The sequence below is a fragment of the Penicillium atrosanguineum genome, assembly GCF_028827265.1.
Source record: "Penicillium atrosanguineum strain IBT 20685 chromosome Unknown utg000002l_segment0_segment0, whole genome shotgun sequence".
In the NCBI taxonomy this organism is placed as follows: Eukaryota; Fungi; Ascomycota; class Eurotiomycetes; order Eurotiales; family Aspergillaceae; genus Penicillium; species Penicillium atrosanguineum.
In genome coordinates, this window is record NW_026623134.1 from 833,135 (window position 1) to 854,166 (window position 21,032).

Here is a 21,032-nt window from a genome sequence, read left to right on the forward strand (position 1 = left end):
TAAACGATTCGTTTAATCGGCTGCCCTGTGCTTTCTGGTCCATTGTACACGTTGGACACTCTTGAAGCATTTAGGCTTGCTGTTTATCCTATCTTGTCTTGCCCAATTGGTCATTTGTTTGGCATTTGGGATTCACCATGGGTTCAAAATGGATGGCTACAGCCATGCTAACCTGGCTTCTTGCTGCAGATTCAGTCCACGGTCTGCCTAGACCTGACGGTACTGCTGCTGAGATCTTGGAGCTGTCTGCGACTCAGCCCGAAACTGCGTTTAAGACTCAGTATCCGCCCAAGAACGAGAGACTAGCAATCGCTCCTGATCATCCGGTGAGTATTCAATTACTGAATTAGATGTGGCATTCTCAAATGCTAATGGTTGCAAAGATCTATCGAACGGCGTTGCAAAACCAGGGTCATTCTTCGCAACCTCCTTTCCCGCAGTTTGCACCACCTCCGGACGAGGTGCCCGATTTTGACGTTGACAGCTATATCAACGGTCTCGACAGCTTTTTGGATTTCGACTCCGACTCGGTGCCTGTTGAGCAGCCTGAGGGTACGCCTGCTGTATCTGCCAGACCGGCACAAACAGCACCACCGGTTGCGCCAGTTGCGCCCTCGGAGACATCGAGCGCTGATCCTGAGCCTGCGACTACTGCAGAGCCCGAGTCTACTTCTGCAGAGTCTGAGATTACTACAGAGCCTGAGACTACGTCTGCAAAGCCTGCGACTACTACAGAGCCTGTCACTACGCCCGTTGAACCTGCCCAGCCGGTCACTACGCCGGTTGAGTCGCTCACGACGCCTGTGGAGTCGGCCACTACTTCTGTAAAACAGACTTCCTCTTCCGCAAGTGGTAGGTTCCCAAAGATGTAGTATGAAAGAGTGAACACATGGGCTTACCGACATCCAGGCACAGATCTCCCCACAGCAGGGGCTATAGCAGATCAGTCACACAGCATGAATAATCAGGACATCTTCAAGCCTGTTGCGACTAACGCTCCACCGGCGAACATCGAGGTCCGCCATGACCACCCGGTCCAGAACCAACACGTAAGGAAAACATTGTATCTGTTTCAAGGATCAAGCTAACCAAGAAAACAGGCCAACACCACGGCTCCTATCGAAACCAACAAGTACTATGCAGGATTATTCCTTGGATCGCAGACCAATGCTAGTTTCACTCAGCCTTACTCCATTGCCTGGTCTCGCGGGGCTGGAACTCTTAAGAGCTGGGGCATGTCAGTCTCTCACCTCGAGGAGAATGTGCTGGCCTTTGGCCCCAAGAACGATAAGCTTCCCGGGGAGCCTGTTGAGTTCTACATCAACCCTGTCGGACTTCAGCACATCATTCTGTCAGCAACCGAGCTCGATGAGTCGAGCACCATGAGCGTTGACGACCCCAAGGCATTTTCTGCCCATGCGGTCCTGAGGCGCTCTGGTGGATCTGTCCAGGAGATAAGGTTCCCTGTGGTCCAGGGTATGGGCTACGTGACTGGTGTCTACACTGACCTTCAACCCGTCATCGAGAGTGGTGTCTTCTTCCGCAATGTCGTCAATGCTGGGTCTCCTAAGCCTGGTATTTACAAGTATGTGGCAACTCTTGAAGATGAGACCAACTGGATTATCTATGCCGCACCCAATGATGGTAAAGATCCTGAAATGAAGCTCGTCTCAAAGACAGCTCTGCGTGGCCCACATGGATTTTCTGGCTCTATCCAGGTTGCCAAGAACCCTGCTGGCAAGTCGGGTGAGAAGTTCTACGACAACTCTGCCGGTGTCTATGCCATTGCCGGCCAGGTCAGTGGCTCTGTGACTGGTGATGTTGGCACTTACAGCATGTCGTGGATCAAGGCAGGAACCCACGCCAATGCCTCTCCTCTGATCATGTTTGCCCTGCCTCACCACACTGACTCGTTCGACCGTAACACGGCTGGTCGCAAGACTGATATCCACCTGCGGACTACTACCAAGGGTAATGCAACTGCCGTGATTGGAGAGACCTGGACCTTGACTGAGCCCAATCTCCCCATCGACATGGGCTTCGCACCATGGACCACTACCAAGGGCAGCGTTCACACGTTCTCTTCAGCCGTCCAACACGCTATCCTCCAGGTTGCCCCGACTGAAATTAACCAGGACATTAAAGAACAGAGCAATCTGAACAGCATGTACTACAGTGGCAAGGCTCTGAGCAAATTTGCTATCTTGATATACACTGTCAACCAGCTCGGTAACAATGTCGGCATGGGTGTCAAGGCCTTCCATGATCTGAAAGAGGCCTTTGCTCGCTTTACGAAAAACCAGCAGGAATACCCGCTAGCCTACGACTCCGTCTGGAAGGGTGTCGTCTCCACTGCCGGTTACGATGGTGACCTGAACCAGGATTTCGGAAACACTGCTTACAATGACCACCATTTCCATTACGGCTACTTCATCCACGCGGCTGCCATCATCGGAGCCCTCGACTCGAAGTGGCTCGATGAGAACAAAGACTATGTGAATATGCTCGTCCGTGATGCTGGAAATTCCATCGAGAACGACGCATACTTCCCCTTCTCTCGTGGCTTTGACTGGTATAACGGTCACTCCTGGGCTAAGGGTCTCTTCGAGTCATTCGATGGTAAGGATCAAGAGTCCACTTCCGAGGATACTATGTTCGCCTATGCCATCAAGATGTGGGGTCAGACTACTGGAGATGCTAGTATGGAAGCCCGAGGGAACATGATGCTAGGCATTCTGCGTCGCTCCCTTGATAGCTACTTCCTCATGAAAGACAACAACAAGAATCAGCCCGCGAACTTCATTGGAAATCGGGTTACTGGTATTGTGAGTACCTCACACCTACTGCTGTAATTTGGGCACCAGACTAATTTCTTTCCAGCTCTTTGAGAACAAGGTCGACCACACGACTTACTTCGGTAACAACCCTGAATTCATCCAAGGGTATGTGATCTTAGTAAACAAATAATTCTCCATTCGAACACGTTGCTAACAAGACGCAGAATTCACATGCTACCTCTCCTTCCACACACTGCATACACCCGCCAGAAAGACTTCGTGCGCCAGGAGTGGCAATCCTTCTTCTCCGATAATGCCTCCACTCCCGCCGCTAATGTCGATGGAGGCTGGAGAGGCGTCCTATATGCCAACCTTGCCCTGGTCGACCCCGAAGCCGCGTGGAAATTCTTCGCCGCCGACGACTTCGACTACAGCTTCATCGACGGCGGTGCCACGAGAACATGGTACATGGCGTTCGCAGCAGGCCTTGGCGGAGGCTCTATCAGCGGTGTTTGAGAGAATTAAACATTATCCTTGTTCGGCGTTGGGGACTTGCCTTGACAATCGGCTATTTTCATCGCCGATTCCATTCTGCGTTTGCTATTTTTGTGCTTCCTGGGTAATGCAGCGGGATTATTCTAGTAGCTATTTTGTGATGGTGGGTATATATTAGAATATCAAGGCATTTGTCTGAAGAACTTTGACAGGAAACCAGGAATTGTTATGCGCTTGCCGCTCAGGCTCAAAGCGAGTATGCAAGTATGTAGATCACAATCTCATATGGTATTTTTCATGGCTGAAGATCTCTAGGCCATGGTAGGTATAAACGACTAACTGAATGTACATATCTCCAACTCGAAATCCCATGCTTAGTACATGGGCTTCTCCATGGGCTTGATGATGCCCTGCTTGACCATAATGCGAGGCTTGGTGCCGCTCTGGAATGTCTGCTTGGTCGACCACTCCGGACCCAGCGGCATGCGCAGAGAACGCTCGTACTGGGTCTTGTTCTCGAACTCGTGAGGAAGTTGGCTGGCCATGTACTTGGCGTTCTGTTAAATATATTAGATGATATCCAATCTAGAGGCAAATTGAATGGGAATCTTACCTTCTTGACTCTCTTCTCGTTGATGATTACTCGAGAAAGCTTGGCATCCTTGCGCTGCTCGGGCTTCACTCCCTCCACCTTGGTCAAGACGCGCTTTTGCTTCTTCTGCTGCCTCTTGCTGATACCATCACCGGCCCAGCTGCCCCATCCGGCAAGTGTTTCGTCGACAACCTTGTCGCCTTCGTCTTCGATAGTGTCTAGTTTTTCTTGCTCGAAGTCTTGCACGACGTCGTCACCGGCGAAAGCTCGCTGCACCAGGTCGTGGTTCTTCAGCAGGACGGGGACGTTGTCCTCGTCGTCACTTTCGTTTTGATGAGCACGCTGCTTGGCTGGTGCCTTGGTAGTTTTGCTCTTCTTGGAGGAACTGCTGGCCTGCGGGGCTTGAGGTTGCGGGTCGTTGAGTGAGATGTCGATATCCTCCGAAGCATCTGCACCTTTTCGTTGGCGGTTGGTGCGCCCTGTCTGTACCAGCCAGGGGTTCTCTTCCTCTGCAGGTGACTCCTGCACAACAACTGGCTTGGTAGTGGATCGAGGGGCGGTCTTCGGACCGGAGGGGCCAGACTTTTGTTTGGTAGAGCGGTCGACCACGATATCAACATCCGAGTTGGGCTCAGCATCTGAATCAGCAGCCTCCTCGAACTCGTTCCTTGGTAAGACCTTAGCCTTGGCCTTAGTTTCGGCCTTCTTGGACTGGCCGAACTTGCGCCGACCGACTTCAGATTCGGCTTCAGACTGAGATTCCTCGCCGTGCAGCTCTCGGTGGATGCGACGGAGCTCGGCATCATTCTCCTCCTTGCGAGCGGCATCGGCATTTTGCATGAACTTCATGGCGAAAAGACCCGAGTGGGGTCCCTTATCGCCGTCCTCGACCTGGTCGTTCTCCAGAGCACTGAGCTTCTTCTGCATCTTGCGCTTCTCATTATCAGAAGCATCCTCTGCCCAGGGATCCTCCTCCTCTGACTCTGAGCTGGAAGAACCGAGGTAGTCGTCATCTCCGCGAGACACACTCTTACCTTCGATGCGCTTCCGCAACTCATCTTCCCGCAAGGCCAGATCGTTCGCATTGTTGCGAGCATCCTCGTCCCAGGCAGTACGACCAGTCTGCTTCAGACTCTTGGCCCACTTGCTCTCGCGGTGCTTAGAGCCCATGCGAGCTTCGGCTCTCTTGCGCTCGTTCTCGCCACGCTCCTGCTCATCCAGATCCACACCGGCTTCCAAAAGAGCCTGGCGCTCCTGCTGCTCGAGCTTCTCTCGCTCCTTGCGGTGGACGCGGCGGTAGGACTTGCTCTTGATCTTCTTGATGCGCTTGGCGCGCACCTCTTCTCGGAAAAGCAGATCACGACGCTTGCGCAGCTCCGCTCGTCGGGCCTGGATCTCCTCAATGGGGAGTGTACGACCTTGCAATTCCTCGAAGCCTTGGATCTCTTCTTCGGCAGATTTACCGTTGGTCTCGGCCAGTCCGCTCTCCACCAGGATATTTTGAATGGTGCTTTCCAAGTCATTGGCCGGCTTGGCCACATCCATGCGGTGGACCTGTTCGTTGTCGGGATCAGGGAGAGGGAAAACAAGATGCTCGGCGCGGCGGTTGTTCTTGACTGTCTCAAGCCAACGGTCCAAAGTTTCCTTACTCTTTTCGTAAGCTGCGACTCGATCGACCTTGTCTTGCTGGCGCTTTGCCAGAGGAGCATCCAGCTTGCCCGGGATGCCCGATTTCGATGCGTGGGCAGTAGCGTCAACGTGCTTGAGAGAGCTCTTGAGGCGCGAATCCGTGATTGAAGGCAGAAGATCGGCAATGGTCAATTTGTGAGAGGATGTCAAGCCGTATTCTGAAGGCTTGCCTTGCTCTTGTGCCTTTTGACCAGACTTTTTAGTTGTCTTGTTGGTCTGCATCGAATTGACGAAATCCTGTAGCTTGGCCAATCCATCCTCCTTAGCATCATCATCGTCGGACATAGATAGATCAGAATCGTCATCACTGTCTTCACTATCTGCCTCTTCACTGTCGCCCTCGGAGCCAGAATCCTGCTCGCTATCATTGCCTGCGGCAGCCTTCTTGGCTTTAGCGGCGGCCCTTTTGGCATCCTCCTCGTCCTCTGCCGCATTCATGTCCCAAGCAGTAAGAAGATCCACAGCATCCTCTCCAAGGTCGTCGTCATCTTCATCCTCATCTTCGTCTGCTTCTTCTTCGGACTCGTCTTCGGATTCGGATAAGGTGATCTTCTTTTGCTTGGCAGCTTTCTTCGGTTTCGGCTTGGATTTAGTCGTAGAACTTCCGCGGAATGTAAAGCCTTCAAATCGCTCCTCGTCGCTTTCTCCTAGAGCTTCGTCACTGTCCAGCTCTTCGTCGTCGTCGCTGTCCACTTGTCCAAGCTTCCATTCGTGACCATCACTGTCGCTTCCACCGTCAACGCTTCCAAGGTCGTCACCATCGGTTCGGCGGCGCTTCCAGACCGGCTGCTCTTCTTCCTCTTCATCGTCGTCCTCATCGCGGCGCGAGTGCTTTTTGTAGTTGGTTCCGTCGTCGTAAAAACCTAGGCGGTTACGACGCACGCCCAGCTTTTTGGGAATTTGTTTCTCTGCAATAGAGAGAGCATCGAGACCTCGTCTGCTCTTGGTTTGCTGAGACTTGTGCTTCGGTGCTTTCTGTGCAGAGCGATCTTCTGGGGCGCGCTGTTGGGTCTGCTGGCGAGGCATGGCTGCAGAAAGAAAAATGGATTGATGGAAGAAAAAAGATATAGATTCCGTCCACGAGGGCACTCAAAAGACCCTATCGTTGCGTGGAGGAGGGGTTTGTGTCGGTCGGTCAACTTTTTTGCTTGCAGAAAAAAAGTTCTCGGCGCGGCGATTAGCGCGGTCCGACCACCCGAACTTTTGCCCTGAACCTCAACTGCGACTCTCCCTCTCCTTCCTTTACGTCAATTCATCAACATGTTCAAGCCAACGAACCCTATGATGGCGCGTCTGCGCTTGACGACCAAGGCGATCAATGGCGGTTACTACAAGGGTAATCGCACAGGCTCAATGGGTCGCTTCGACAAGAATGGCAACTACGTGATCGACTACAAGAAAGTCCGCACCTACGCCGTTCCGGAAGACCTGAAAGACTTCAAGGTAAGATTCCGCTTGATTAGCAGACATCATCATGATCGGCAGCATACTGACAACCATCTAGCTTACACCCTTTGTCACCAAACGCGCAGAGGCAAAGCGAAGCATTTACAACAAGGAGATCGAGCAGAATGGGCGCACATACACCGTGGTCGACAAGATGACGGGTCGAAACTACCTCGAGCTGTGGGCTGAGCGCAATGGCGAAGAAGTCTACGACCGCGAGTTGATCGAGAACCCCGTTGAGGAACTCGAGACGGCCGAGATGCCGGACAAGATGCCGGAAGAGATGCCAGCGAAGAGCCAATAAACGAAATGCTTTGTGAGATACAGAGCGTTTGCTCTGAGAGACCAGATAACTGGTAACACTGTGAGTAGATGTCCTACTCATCTTTCTGTATAGTCTCTAACCGTCTAGGGAATGAGCCATCCCAAGCACCCTGTCCACACGACGGCTCCCCCTCTACCGTCGTACTATTCTACCGCTCGCTGGACGACCGCATCTTCCATGTATTATATGTACAGCATACTTGATTGAAAATGGGCCGATACTGGACCCATCAGCATGAAGCGCCTATGGATTTCCCCCACCATGTGTACGCTGCAGTACCAGGCTGCAGAGATAAATTGGAATGGAAAGTGCGAAACCTCTGTCATTTGCATATAGAAAACACCATTTCGAGTAATATCCAAAACTTCAATACTTTTTTTCTGGTTTCTCCGTGACGATGGGAGCGGAAGATCTTTGCCGAGGGCGTTCCCAGAGCGTGGCAGTAGTAGAGACACCACCTTCAAAGTGCGTGCACCGTGTGCCTAACACCGATAAGCTCATATCGGAGTCGGCGTATGTCATAGCTCTTCTCATTTGCTTTGGCGAGATGGGCCTTCGTCTCTTTTGTTTGCATCACCAGCGTCCGCCATTTGCATAGACAGGTATCCTTCAGATACCCTCTCTTCTGGGAGTCCTTACGATGCATCACACTTTCACTGGCAACTCTCGTCGGCCGCGGCAGGTCAACCTGAGTGGCCGCGTCAACGATCCCTTCGCCGCATTTTCGCCCGGCCGACAAACCCCGCATGCTTCCAATCCACAACTCGCCGTCGCAATTGCACGCCAGGAGCGAATCCAAAGAGAGAAGGAAAGGGAGAAGCAGAGTGCGGCCCGTGTCGTCCAGCGAGTTTGGCGGGGCTACAGCAGCAGGAAGACAACAAATGACATATGGCGCTCAGAATGGGATACAGTCGAACGGAGTCTGGCGGATGCCATGGAGACCAGGGCGACGATGGAAAACATTCAGAATCGAGGAAACCGGCATGCCACCCCCGGCACGCTGTCAAGCGAAGGTTGGACACTGTCAGCACGGCGTCCCGCACCCTATGCTACAGCAGACCAGTGCTTCTTACAGCTTCAGCTGCTCGTTCAGTTTGTGTCCGCACGAAAGAGTGACGATATCCTCCGCCTCGTATACTTCGTTGACGCTTTTGAGCGGACCTTCCGTGGTTTGCCTACGATCGCTACTGAAGGCGAGTGGACGACCCTGCTCAAACGGTTGAGCAGAGCTATTCTGAGTGTTCTCAGACAAGCTTCGAAGCCCGCTGTTCCGTTCGGGGCAATCGAGCCTCTTCTCCAAGCCTTGGTTTTCTTGTCTAGCTTGATTCCGAAGCAGATGGCTAAAATCGCGGACACGTACTATCATGCTATGGCACTCCTCACGACGACTCACTCAAGTTTGCGTCTACCAGAATTTGACGAAGATGGAACTCGACGAGACCAATGGATCAATCCGGCCAACATCAAAGAAGCTGTTCTCGCACTTTTACGCCCTATCACTTCGGAGACAATGACAGCCTACGAGGCCTTTGCGACATTCTACCTCACAATTCCGAGCCTTGAGACATATCTGGGCGCGCTGGATGGATTAGCTAGCGAGATAAACTATAGAATGCTGGCCTTGGCGGTATCCGCTCGCCTTGCCCCAAACACCAAGGGCGTGTTGGATGATGCGCAAGCTCGCTCTTGGCTTCTTTCTTACCTGATATTCTTCCAACGATATGCCCTTGGCAGCCAAGCCAAGTATCATGCTCCAGAGTTGGAGTTTGTGACGGTGGTATCGGATTTGCTGAATTCAACAGCCACACATCTCATGCAAGGCTTGGATGCAGATGAATCGAATGACTTGGACGAGCCAGAAGTGGCGCGCCCTCTGCCTACATTTATAAAAGATCAAGTTACAGGTCTTGTCAATCAGAATAGCGTCACTGGCCTTCTTTCCAGGATTCGCACATCCCGTCTCCCCCAGGCGAATACGACACAAAGCGACTCCGATGCTTCTAAAGAGGCCAGGGTTCTTGCTACATATGCCTTGAGCCTGCTCCGAATCTTCCCCAGGCGCGGTGACGACATTCGAATGTGGCTATACCTCGGCTCTGCACCCTCAGGTGACCAAGTATCCGGCCTACCCGCCATCAAATATTTCTGGCAGGCCTCCAGGTCTAGCAGGGTGTTTGATATTATCAGCAGAGACTCAACAAAGGTCCTTCCTCTGTTGCAACTGCCTGATCAGGCAAAGGAACCGGTCGACGTGCCCCAGGACCAACGAGACCAGGAGTGGACAACCATTCTTCTTTTCTTGGAGCTCTACACCTTTGTCTTAAAGGTCACAGATGATGATGAATTTTTCTCCAGCGCCTCTTCTTTCGCATCCGCCGAAACTACCAAGACATCATGGACGCGAGAGAGCGCATTGCCATTGGACGATGTCAAGGATATGACGGTTTTCCTCAAGAATCTTGCTTTCACCCTTTATTGGAATGCGGTGGACTTAAGTGAGCCTGCGCTTCGGCCAACAGCAGTGAGCCTCAGTGCATACTTCAACAGCACAACCAATGCATCTTCAGAATCACTTCCTAGCACAAAGGATTTGGAAACCAAAAACCAGTCCAATAATCTCCCCGGAGTGACGGGCATCCCACTCGAATACTTTAAGGGACTTGTCACTGGATTGCTTCGGATGCTGCATGAAAGAGAGTAAGTCGAAAAAGTGAAATAGCAGTAAGCATGCATTCTAACGTTATTATTTAGTTCGCGACGGAAATTTCTGCCCAAGGACCATTGGCTTATGACCAGTCGATTTGACATGGAAGGTTTCATCCCCTCTGTAGTCGCAGAAGAGGAAAAAAGACACGAATTCCAAGCTCGGGCTGAGGACAATGACGAAGCCGAACCCGTGGAAGAAGAAGAAACGAATCTGCCTCTTGGTCTAGCTGGAGCTGGGCACGCGCAGCAGACTATCAGGGTCGAAGCAATGCGTCGCCAACAGCAGCGAGTTGCTCGCGGTAGGATTTTGGCTGCCATTGCACCTAGACTCGAGATCCTGCGGAACATGCCCTTTTTCATCCCGTTTGCCACCCGAGTGCAGATCTTCCGCGAGTTTATCTACCATGACCAGCATCGCCGTCGACGAGGCTTTGTTGATGCCGATATTTGGCGCGCATCTGTTGCCCAAGCCGCAATGGGGCAAATGATAGATGGCCACCCCGCCGTGCAAGCCGTTCTCGCGCGGCACCAAGCTGACATCCGCCGAGAACATGTCTTTGACGATGCTCTCGAACAGTTTTACCAGCTTGGTGACGGTCTCAAAGAACCGATTCAAATCAGTTTTATCGACCGATTCGGGACTATGGAGGCAGGTATTGATGGTGGTGGAGTGACCAAGGAGTTCTTGACTAGCATCACTTCCGAAGCATTCAAGACCGAAAGTGACTCCAGCAGCATGTTCGCCGAGAATGACCAACACCTGCTCTACCCGAACCCCACAGCCCTTGAACAGTGTAGAGAACAGCTACGGGGGAGTGGTGTGAGCGAGTCTAGTCCTGAATGGCAAGGGGCTATCCGCGATCTTCTCCGCCGCTACGAGTTCCTTGGACGGGTGATTGGAAAGTGTCTTTACGAAGGTATCCTGGTCGATGTCAACTTTGCACCATTTTTCCTGCTGAAATGGGCTTTGACTGGAGGGACGGGATCTGCAATGAAGGAGTCCTCCTATCGGGCCAATCTGAATGATCTGAAGGATCTTGATGCGGGGCTCTACCAAGGCCTTGTGAGTATACGGAACCTTCTGGAAATGAGTATAGCTAACAGGTACGATCTAGTTGCAACTTAAGAATTATTCAGGAGACGTTGAAGACTTTGCCTTGGACTTCACAGTAGCCGACACCATCTCGATACCCGGACCGGGCCACCGCACAGTGACGCGCACAGTAACGAAGGAGCTAAGGCCTGGTGGTTCGTCGATTCCGGTCACCAACCAGAACCGACTGGTATATATCTCCTACATTGCCCGGTACCGCTTGCAACTGCAACCCCAATACCAGACCAACGCTTTCCTGCAGGGTCTCGGACAAATCATTCAGCCCGCATGGCTGTCCATGTTCAACCAAGCCGAGTTGCAAACTCTGGTGAGCGGCGAGAACGCCGACATCGACGTGGAAGATCTCCGGCGAAACACACAGTACGGTGGTGTGTACACCATTGGTGACGACAATCAAGAGCATGAGACTGTGCAGCTGTTTTGGCAGGTGATGCATGAGATGAACAACGAGGAGCGCCAGAAAGTCCTCCGCTTTGTGACCTCAACACCACGGGCTCCACTACTTGGATTCAGCCATCTCAACCCACGATTCAGCATTCGAGACTCCAGTGAGGATCAGGAGCGACTACCGAGCACGAGTACCTGTGTCAACCTCCTGAAGTTGCCGCGGTACTCTAATGCAGAGACGTTGCGGAGCAAGTTGCTGTATGCAGTGAGCTCAGGAGCTGGATTTGACCTAAGTTAACGATGTCATCTCCTTTGTTTCCTACATCTACTCCATCTGTCTTTTTTTTTCTTTTACCTCTTTGTGTAAGTAGGCACACAGTTGATACCTTGATTCGTGAATGCATAGCATCGGCGTCGAAATGACGGGCCGCTCATTGGACCGCGGGCGAACAATTATAGTGGCATATAGCTAAGCGACTATTGTCCAACTCTCAGCACAGCAGTGATGACGATTGGCATTTACATAGTGAATATTTAGCAATTTATTTACTTTTTTATATTTCTATTTTCAAGTTGTACTGGATTTAAGCAGTAATGCGCGAGATAAAAGATAAAAGTTGAATCTCGTGACTGGCACGAAGCCCTTAAAGCGGCGACACTCATAACCTAATGTGGATGATGAGTAAAACGGCAAGAGGAAAATCCGAAATAGGACTAGTGCACCACTCCTCTCTCTCTCTGAGTTTTCGAGAAGGCGTTTCGCGGGTCAACTTTTTTTTTCTTCTTCATCCCTCGTCTATCCACCCCTCTCTCTTTCCAAGGGAACTCATTTTTTCCTTTCGAATCTTTCTCGAAAGCCTAAAAAAAACCCTCAAAAAAAACACGAAAAACCCCCAGCAAAAATCCCATTTATCTTATCTCCAATCCCCTCCATTGTGCGGTGTGTGGAAGATTTCCCTTCAACCGCCTCTTTCCACGTTCCAGGTTGGTCGCGTCCTCGATTTCCCCTCGCTTTGCCTCGCTCTCCGTCTGCTTGAGATTATTGTCACTCCGACCTGTTCCTAGGTTGTCGCCGTGCAATATCCTCAAAGCCCTTTGTTTTGCCGATTCACTCTTGGAATTTATTATTCCACTTGGTGATTGTCTACCCCTCGCCCTCGTTCGCTGTGTTCATTTATCTCTGTCTCCTTCTCAAAGAGACTGCATGCTCTACAGTGGAATCTGCTCTTGGGTCCCCTCCCCCTCGTCCTACTTTCACCCCACCTGTACATTCGGGACGATTCTTTACTAAACTCTTCTCAGTAACGACAGCTATCCAAAATGTCTGCTGAAACCGCCACCAACCCCCCGGCCGCTGAGCCCACGGCCACCTCTCCCGAGGCTAACGGCTCCCCGGCCCCTGCTGCCGCTCCCGAGACCGCCGGCGAGGGCGCTGCTGCTAACAACCAGCCCCACTCCGCTTCCCTCTATGTCGGCGAGCTCGACCCCTCCGTGACCGAGGCCATGCTCTACGAGCTGTTCTCCTCCATCGGTCAGGTCGCTTCCATCCGTGTTTGCCGTGATGCTGTCACCCGCCGCTCTCTCGGCTATGCCTACGTCAACTACAACAACACCGCCGACGGTGAGCGCGCTCTCGAGGACCTGAACTACACCCTGATCAAGGGCAAGCCCTGCCGTATCATGTGGTCTCAGCGTGACCCCGCCCTGCGTAAGACTGGCCAGGGCAACGTCTTCATCAAGAACCTTGATAATGCCATTGACAACAAGGCTCTTCACGATACCTTCGCTGCCTTCGGTAACATTCTGTCCTGCAAGGTCGCCCAGGATGAGTTCGCCAACTCCAAGGGTTACGGTTTCGTCCACTACGAGACTGCCGAGGCTGCCAACAACGCTATCAAGCACGTTAACGGCATGCTTCTCAACGACAAGAAGGTCTTCGTCGGCCACCACATCTCCAAGAAGGACCGCCAAAGCAAGTTCGAGGAGATGAAGGCCAACTACACCAACATCTACGTGAAGAACCTTGAGCTCGAGATCTCCGATGACGAGTTCCGCATCATGTTCGAGGCTTTCGGTGAGATCACCTCCGCCACTCTCAGCCACGACCAGGATGGCAAGAGCCGTGGTTTCGGCTTCGTCAACTACTCCACCCACGAGAGCGCGCAGGCCGCCGTGGAGGAGATGAATGAAAAGGACATCAAGGGCCAGAAGCTCTATGTCGGCCGTGCCCAGAAGAAGCACGAGCGTGAGGAGGAGCTGCGCAAGCAGTACGAGGCTGCTCGTATGGAGAAGGCCTCCAAGTACCAGGGTGTCAACCTTTACGTCAAGAACCTGACTGACGACGTTGATGATGAGAAGCTCCGCGACCTCTTCACTCCTTACGGCACCATCACCTCCGCCAAGGTCATGCGTGACTCTGTCGGTGAGGAGAGCCCCGCCTCCGAGGGCGAGGAGAAGACCGAGGAGTCCAATGAGGCTGAGACCAAGGAGGAGGAGAAGTCCGAGGAGAAGCCTGAGGAGGAGAAGAAGGAGGATGATAGCGAGGAGCAGGAGGAGGGCGAGAAGTCCGACAAGAAGGGCCTCGGTAAGAGCAAGGGCTTCGGCTTCGTCTGCTTCAGCAGCCCCGATGAGGCCTCCAAGGCTGTGACCGAGATGAACCAGCGCATGGTTAACGGCAAGCCCCTCTACGTTGCTCTCGCCCAGCGCAAGGATGTCCGCCGCAGCCAGCTCGAGGCTAGCATTCAGGCTCGCAACACCATCCGTCAGCAGCAGGCCGCCGCTGCCGCTGGTATGCCCCAGCCTTACATGCAGCCTGCCGTCTTCTACGGCCCCGGCCAGCAGGGCTTCATTCCTGCTGCTCAGCGCGGTATGGGTTTCCCTCCCCAGGGTGGTATGGTGATGCCTGGCATGCCCGGTGGCCGCCCCGGTCAGTTCCCCGGTCCCTTCCCTCAACAGGGTGGTCGCGGCATGGTCCCCGGCCAGCAGATGCCCCCCAACTTCCAGGGTATGCCCATGGGCATGCAGGGCCCCGGTATGCCTAACGGCATGGGTTACCCCATGCAGGGCCCCGCTTTCGGCCGTGGTGCTGGTGGCCGCGGTCAGGTTCCTGGTATGCCTATGGGCCAGGGTATGCGTGGTGGTCCCGGCTACGGTCGTGGTGGTCCTCAGATGGGCCGTGGCCAAGGCCGTGGTCAGGCCCCTGCCGGCCAGCCTGGCCAGGAGCAGCCTGCCTCTAGCAACCCCGCTCTCGCCAACGCCCCCCCTGCCCAGCAGAAACAGATGCTCGGCGAGGCTCTCTACCCCAAGATCCAGGCCCAGCAGCCCGAGCTTGCCGGCAAGATCACTGGTATGCTTCTGGAGATGGACAACGCTGAGCTTCTTGGCCTGTAAGTGTTGACCCCTCGATTCTCAACCCCCTCCAGAAACACGATGCTAACCTTACTGTTCCAGGCTTGATGATGAGGAGGCACTTCGCGCTAAGGTCGATGAGGCCCTCAGCGTTTATGACGAGTACATGAAGAACAAGGGTACCGAGGGCGAGGCGGCTGGCGAGGCCAAGCCCCAGGAGGCCGAGAAGGAGGCTTCCTCGGAGGAGAACAAGTCTTAAATGACTTTGTTCTGTCTAGCTCCGTGCAGAAGGTCGTGAACTGGACTCGGATTACGATTTCTTTGCCCGCGCTCGGAAATCTTGGAACGCACGTTTTTTGATGACCATTTCCTTTTTCCTTTTTCTTTTTTTTGTCTACTACCATGTGACACTTTTTCGCTTTTCCCCTCTTCCCTCTGATCTCGATATCCCTCGGTTTGAAAAGTTCTTGTGTTAGTGTCACCTATTTCTGGTGTTTAGTGAACGCGGCACGACATTTTTTCCAATTTCATCCCGCCTCTCTAGTACACTCCTGCGTGGACTTTTCTCTCGTCTCCTTTACCCTGGATTCTTGAGGAGGGACAAATGCCCAAGCTCGCAATGGGGGACAGCATTGTGTCCCCAGGTCGGTAAAAGTTCTTCTCTTTGGGCGCTGGATGTGGGTTTTTCTTATGATCTACCTTACTTTCTTTATTGTTTGCCGGGAGGGATTTGTGACGTCTTTCTCTTCCTGTCCCCCAACCTTTTCCTCTCTACCTTTCCCCCCTTTGCCTCGTATCTCCCCCTTTTCAACCTTCACGAGTGTAACATAGAGTTATGACCTCCTCGCGGAAGGGTCTTGCGGTGCAGTCCCTTGTGTGCTTGGGTTCGAGAGCACAGTTTGTTCAAGTCAATGGGATGGCCAAGAGCCCGATTGCTTATTTCAATCTTTGCTCAATCGTAAACGTGTCTTTGTAGACGTGACACTTTGAGAAAGACTCATGGGATGTTGCCAATTTCGAGATACAGTGATGACTAAGCAAACTGACTGAATCCAGTTTCGCTCATGAGCAAGACTCTTGACAGATTCCATTGCTAGAAGTATCCACATCGCCGTGAAATGTGCATTGATTCATGGATCCACCAGAGTATAATCCTGGAACTTCAGAAATTGGTTCCCTGACGGCACATTCTAACGAGGACAGTCAGTTCGTCGGCAGCTCCAGCGGCGTCTACTTCATCAATACGGTGAAGCGTGCATTCTCTGCTGGGTTGGAAGCATCGGGATCACCAGAAACAGAGTTCCCAGCCGCAGAAGACACCCTCGTGGGCGCAGAAGACTCGCCACGGAAGCGACAACGTACGGCATCATTCAGGCATGACTCGGCCACACCCGGCGAGGCAGAGTCACCAGCACCATGGAATTACGACCCAGCGATCGTGGCTTTCATGGGCAAAGCACCACCGCTAGAGGGTTCGAAAGAACTCATGATGATGTACTTTCGAGTTTGGCATCCTCTCTTTCCGTTCCTACATGGTCCTACTGTCCTGCAGGCCATGGAGAAGTTATATTCCAGCGCCGGCCACAATAATCCAATCCCCGATGAGAGCTCGGATCATCGAAGTACATGCTGGACGGTAATTCTGCAATGTATTTTCAATCTAGGAAGTCTCCTTCGTCCAGACCTGGAACTTCCACCCACCTGTCTAATTCAATCGACTGGCAGTGTAACCTCATTACTCGGAAGCCTGGCAACAAGACATGACATTGCTTCACTACAAGCTCTTCTCGCCGTCCAGGTTTACCTTGTTGCAAAAATGTCCCTACGTCTTGCATCTACCTTCGGCGGATGCGTTCTACGATCCATGATGCATGCCGGCCTCCACCGATGTCCCTTCCGATATGCGCAGCTCTCATCGCATGATCGACAATTGCGCAAACGAATCTTCTGGTGTGCATATGCTATTGATCGATACCTGAGCCAAGCATTGGGGTTGCCGCTCGGGATCCAGGATTCGGACATCGATGTGTGTCTACCTGCTGCGCCGGAGATGCATTCTCCTCGGCGACTGAGGGAGTTACAATCCAGTGTGTCGTCTAGGAGCTCATTGTTTCACGAGAACAGAAAATCTCGAGAGCATTCGCCGGTAGATGCAGGCGCAGATCACCGCAAAAAGGAAAGTGTGCTTGCCAGCTACGTCGATTCCGGAACACTCACCGGCCGGGCGCTGGAACTTTTGCATAAGTCCATTTTGGTGCGCTCGGTGCGCCGCAGCTCCGTCCTGTTCTTAGTGACAGACGTTCATAAGTGGTGGAATAGCCTTCCTCTCGAACTGCAAGGGAAGTCATCCGATCCCGGCAAACGGGTGCCAGCTACAGATTCAGACAGTCCATTTGACTTCGGCCCCTTTTTTTACGGTCCTCTATCAGCATCTTATCTTGATTATCCATCGACCGTCCTTATCATTGGACCCATCAACTGCAGAATTCTGTTCTGGGCTGCAGACCTGCATTGGCGCTGCACGGTCCATTCTTGCGGCGTTGAAATTGCAAGTGGATAGTTGCCAAGCTCTTTTCTGGCCGGGATTTGTCTCAGCAGCTTGGATGTCAGGCTTAGTTTTGGCTTTTGCTTGTCAACTCAAACAATACGTTCTGAAGAAGGGCTTGCAGTGAGTCACGATCTAAGTCAAATTGTCCGCCAAATGAACGGGGGCACTAACTGTCAACAGGGAAATTGACGCTTGCTCAGGGTTCCTAAAGCGCATGTCTCCCCAGTGGGAGACCGCCAATCATTGCCAAATAGCATTGTCCTTGCTGTCTACGAAAATTAAACAGATCGAGCGTCATGCTAACAGCACGAACCCCCATGCCTATACCCAACGGCACCCCGGAGAGATTCACTCACTTGACTCGATTGAAATGTGCCGCAAAGATTTAAGTATGGCTCCAGTTGTCGAGTTACAAGCAAACACGAATCAAATGGCCGAAGTGCAAAATGGGCAACCTGATGGACTGTTTGAAGACCCTCATCTCCGCGAGACACGACCTGGGTTAGATCTATCGGGATCGTTCCAGCCAAGTAGCTTTAACGGAGAGACGGTGCTAGCTAATAATACGATGCCGCCCTCGGAGCTTAATATCCAGAGTGCAGACTTAGGTCACTTTGGTGGGTCGAATTTCGACTTGGATATGGCTGATCTGCTTCAAGGGGCGGATTTTAACTCTTTGTTTGATATTGTCGGACAGCAATACCCCAGCTTTTAGAATAATGAATGTATGAACTATGTGATCCATTTGATCATTGATGTGATTATGCCTAGGTGATTCACGGGTCTTGGGGAATCGTAGAGACCGGCGCCTCCTTAAGGGTCAATGGACAGCTACCAGAAAATCGAAATTCAAGTAGAATAAAAGTACAGACTGACAATTTTCTATATATTTCTGGGCAATGGCGTCAATCGTAGAAAGCCAAGTCAGCAAACCGAAATTAAGGTGTTGTGCTTATGTGAAAAATCGGGATCGCGCCACTTCAGATGTTTCGGGGCGCTTTTGGGGCGCTTGGCATTCTCATCTTCACATTGCTGACGCGAATGTGAGCGCAGCAATGGAGACCACGCAGGCGCGCAAAAGGCCGCGGCCAGTTGTTTCCTGTCTTCGATGCAGGGAAAAGAAACTGAAATGTGACCGTGTTTTGCCTTGTCAGAACTGTATTAAGTCGGACTGCCGCTCGGACTGCACCTATAATCATCAGCCAGCCGAGTCGCATCCAAGGTCGAAAAGAGTCCAATTATCAGATGCCAATGATCTTGATCAGAATCAGGATCAACCCACCGTTCCAGTGACAGCGGGTGTTGGCGTCATTGAAGACCTGCAGATGCGAGTCGTCAAGCTCGAGGAACAACTCCTCGCACTGCGTTCCCAAGGGACCTCCGGGCCGATCAGAGATATCCCCGTGCAGAGTTCATGGTAGGAAGACACTTCTCTCATCAGTGCACACAAGCTGACCGACAAAGCAGGCCACAGGCCGATACAACCCAGTCGAATTCTGACTTCCTTGGAACTCTTGTAGTCAAGGGATCTCGCTCCCGCTATCATGGACAGAACAACAGAGTCACACTACTCAACGAGGTATGTCTATTACTTCAACCTCCCCTTCTAGATCGGGTTGACACTGACACCCCCTAGTTTGCTGATGCGAAAGAATTCATCAACCAGTGCTCCAGTGACTCGGCTCTCGTGGGACTGGCCAAAGAAGTGCAATTTCTTCAGTCTAAGTCCCAATTGGCGATTTCTTCGCCGGAGTCACTCTCTTGCTTGGACACCTTACCTGAGACGCAGCATCTCTTGGAATCTCTACCACTAAAGCCTCTTTGTGACCAACTGCTTGAGGTCTACATGAAGAATTTTGAGAGGACGCTCAGAATTGTTCACATCCCTTCACTTTTGCGTCAGTACGAGGTCTTCTGGGACACTTCAGACCCCGAGAGTTCCACTCCTTCAGCATCATCTTTTGTCCCACTCCTTATGTCAATATTGACTGTGGCTGCTTGTTTCGAGTCACCTCCACCTGCATCTGAACACTCGGCATCGTGGGATGATTTGAAGCAAAACGCACCTCGCCTCATTCAAAATTGGCTGAAGCAACTCCCACGGAAGAAAACAGTCGAGCTGTTCTCTCTTCAGGTGCAAACGCTTCACCTTCTCTCTTCTCAACTGCGCCTCGTATCAGTTGAAGAACAATGGAAGACAAGCGGTGCCCTCGTTCGATCTGCCATGACTATGGGTCTTCATGTCAATCTCTCCAAAGCCACGAACCTGTCATTTTACCAGGCAGAGGTCCGACGCAGACTATGGATTACCATCGTTGAGGTGGATCTTCAAGCGTCTATTGCCTCAGGCATGCCTGTCATGACACCGGATCTTGTTCTTGGCCCTCTAACTCCCAATAATCTCGACGATGGAGACTTTGACGAATCAACACCCGACTTGCCACAGTGCAAACCCTTGGATGAAGAAACTGATTCGTCTTCTCAAATTGCCCTAGCAAATTCTTTATCCCAAAGAATTAGAGTTATGAAGACTGCGCAACATACAAATGCGCGTGACAGTCTTGAGGAGCGCATTAAACTGGGACGTGAACTCGAGCAGATTTTACATAGTACTCCATCCTACTTGAGGCCGGATCCCGAATTGGGAAGCCATGACCCATCTTTTGTCCTACAGAGTGTTATTCTGGACCTTTATCTCCGCCGTCCTCTACTCTGCCTCTATCGCCCTGTTATCAATAACCCCCCCACCAATTGTGACGACCCATCGTTTCACGAAGTACAAAGAATATGTCTTGAATCTTCACTGGCAATTATCTCCTACCAAGACCAATTTGATCCCGACATTTCCGACCTCGATGACTCTAATTTGAACACGTACTGGAACGCGTTCGGCACACTCTTCCAGAATGACATCCTCTTGTCTGCTCTTAGCATCTGCAAACACATGAGACTCTCTAACCAACACTTAGCTATTCAATCACCATCCAATGCCTTTTCATCTGAAAGTCCAGCCCATTATCAGATGCATAGCAAAGCTAGCCTGGTACACGCTGTTGAGAACACACTCGCCACTTTGACTCGTCGAATCGGCGAGAAAGCCAGTAATATGAAAGATGTTCTTCTTTTAGCAGTTGTCTTGCATACGGTACGTGCTCGAGGTACAGCCGAACAAAAAGATCGAATCATCTCGCAAGGAGCGAAGAAGGCTCTATCTGCCTGTCGGCAACACTTACTTACCTCGGCTGCGGAACAATCAATGGGCCTCCAGCTGGCAGACTTTGCACAAATGGTATCAATTCTTAAATGTGGTATACATGAACTTGCTGACATGTCAGCAGATTCAGTCCAATGAGGCTATTTTGCCATCTGATACCCAGGCGCAGTTCACTTCTACTCCTCAGATACCTGATCTGTCACAATCATCTCTACTCGCGACCGAATTCAATAATTTTGAGACTGATCTATTTTCGTTCGATGATGGGTCGTTCATGTGGAATTTATGAAGGAGAAATGATACGAAAAGCGCGAGGGAGGCACAACCCGCTTAGAAGGGGCACAAGCGGTGCAAAAGCACCGGTATAAGGGACGAGCAAGGGTGAAGAGCA

The 21,032-nt window shown here is 51.9% G+C and overlaps 7 protein-coding genes across 7 annotated transcripts; 6 read left to right on the plus strand and 1 right to left on the minus strand.

Annotated features, from left to right (window-relative positions):
* Positions 1-137: 137 nt before the first annotated feature.
* N7443_002055 (glucan endo-1,3-beta-D-glucosidase) lies at positions 138-3,293 on the plus strand (the record flags this gene model as incomplete). The annotated part of the gene is made up of 6 exons (XM_056882111.1): positions 138-326; positions 384-852; positions 928-1,049; positions 1,101-2,825; positions 2,881-2,942; positions 3,002-3,293. The coding sequence occupies 6 exons, from the start codon at positions 138-140 to the stop codon at positions 3,291-3,293; spliced, it is 2,859 nt and encodes a 952-aa protein (XP_056743952.1).
* Positions 3,294-3,646: 353 nt separating this feature from the next.
* N7443_002056 (UTP14 family protein) lies at positions 3,647-6,579 on the minus strand (the record flags this gene model as incomplete). Its single annotated transcript, XM_056882112.1, has 2 exons — positions 3,647-3,829; positions 3,886-6,579. 2 exons carry the CDS (start codon positions 6,577-6,579, stop codon positions 3,647-3,649), a joined length of 2,877 nt encoding a protein of 958 aa, XP_056743953.1.
* A 234-nt stretch (positions 6,580-6,813) lies between these two features.
* N7443_002057 (mitochondrial 54S ribosomal protein mL41) lies at positions 6,814-7,303 on the plus strand (the record flags this gene model as incomplete). The annotated part of the gene is made up of 2 exons (XM_056882113.1): positions 6,814-6,996; positions 7,058-7,303. 2 exons carry the CDS (start codon positions 6,814-6,816, stop codon positions 7,301-7,303), a joined length of 429 nt encoding a protein of 142 aa, XP_056743954.1.
* A 661-nt stretch (positions 7,304-7,964) lies between these two features.
* N7443_002058 (uncharacterized protein) lies at positions 7,965-11,829 on the plus strand (the record flags this gene model as incomplete). The annotated part of the gene is made up of 3 exons (XM_056882114.1): positions 7,965-10,021; positions 10,076-11,093; positions 11,146-11,829. 3 exons carry the CDS (start codon positions 7,965-7,967, stop codon positions 11,827-11,829), a joined length of 3,759 nt encoding a protein of 1,252 aa, XP_056743955.1.
* Positions 11,830-12,851: 1,022 nt separating this feature from the next.
* Positions 12,852-15,138, plus strand: pab1 (polyadenylate-binding protein; the record flags this gene model as incomplete). Its single annotated transcript, XM_056882115.1, has 2 exons — positions 12,852-14,917; positions 14,982-15,138. 2 exons carry the CDS (start codon positions 12,852-12,854, stop codon positions 15,136-15,138), a joined length of 2,223 nt encoding a protein of 740 aa, XP_056743956.1.
* An 873-nt stretch (positions 15,139-16,011) lies between these two features.
* Positions 16,012-17,439, plus strand: N7443_002060 (transcription factor domain-containing protein; the record flags this gene model as incomplete). The annotated part of the gene is made up of 1 exon (XM_056882116.1): positions 16,012-17,439. The coding sequence occupies one exon, from the start codon at positions 16,012-16,014 to the stop codon at positions 17,437-17,439; it is 1,428 nt and encodes a 475-aa protein (XP_056743957.1).
* A 418-nt stretch (positions 17,440-17,857) lies between these two features.
* N7443_002061 (fungal specific transcription factor domain-containing protein) lies at positions 17,858-20,930 on the plus strand (the record flags this gene model as incomplete). Its single annotated transcript, XM_056882117.1, has 5 exons — positions 17,858-18,044; positions 18,634-18,844; positions 18,895-19,006; positions 19,064-20,572; positions 20,766-20,930. 5 exons carry the CDS (start codon positions 17,858-17,860, stop codon positions 20,928-20,930), a joined length of 2,184 nt encoding a protein of 727 aa, XP_056743958.1.
* Between the last annotated feature and the right edge of the window lie 102 nt (positions 20,931-21,032).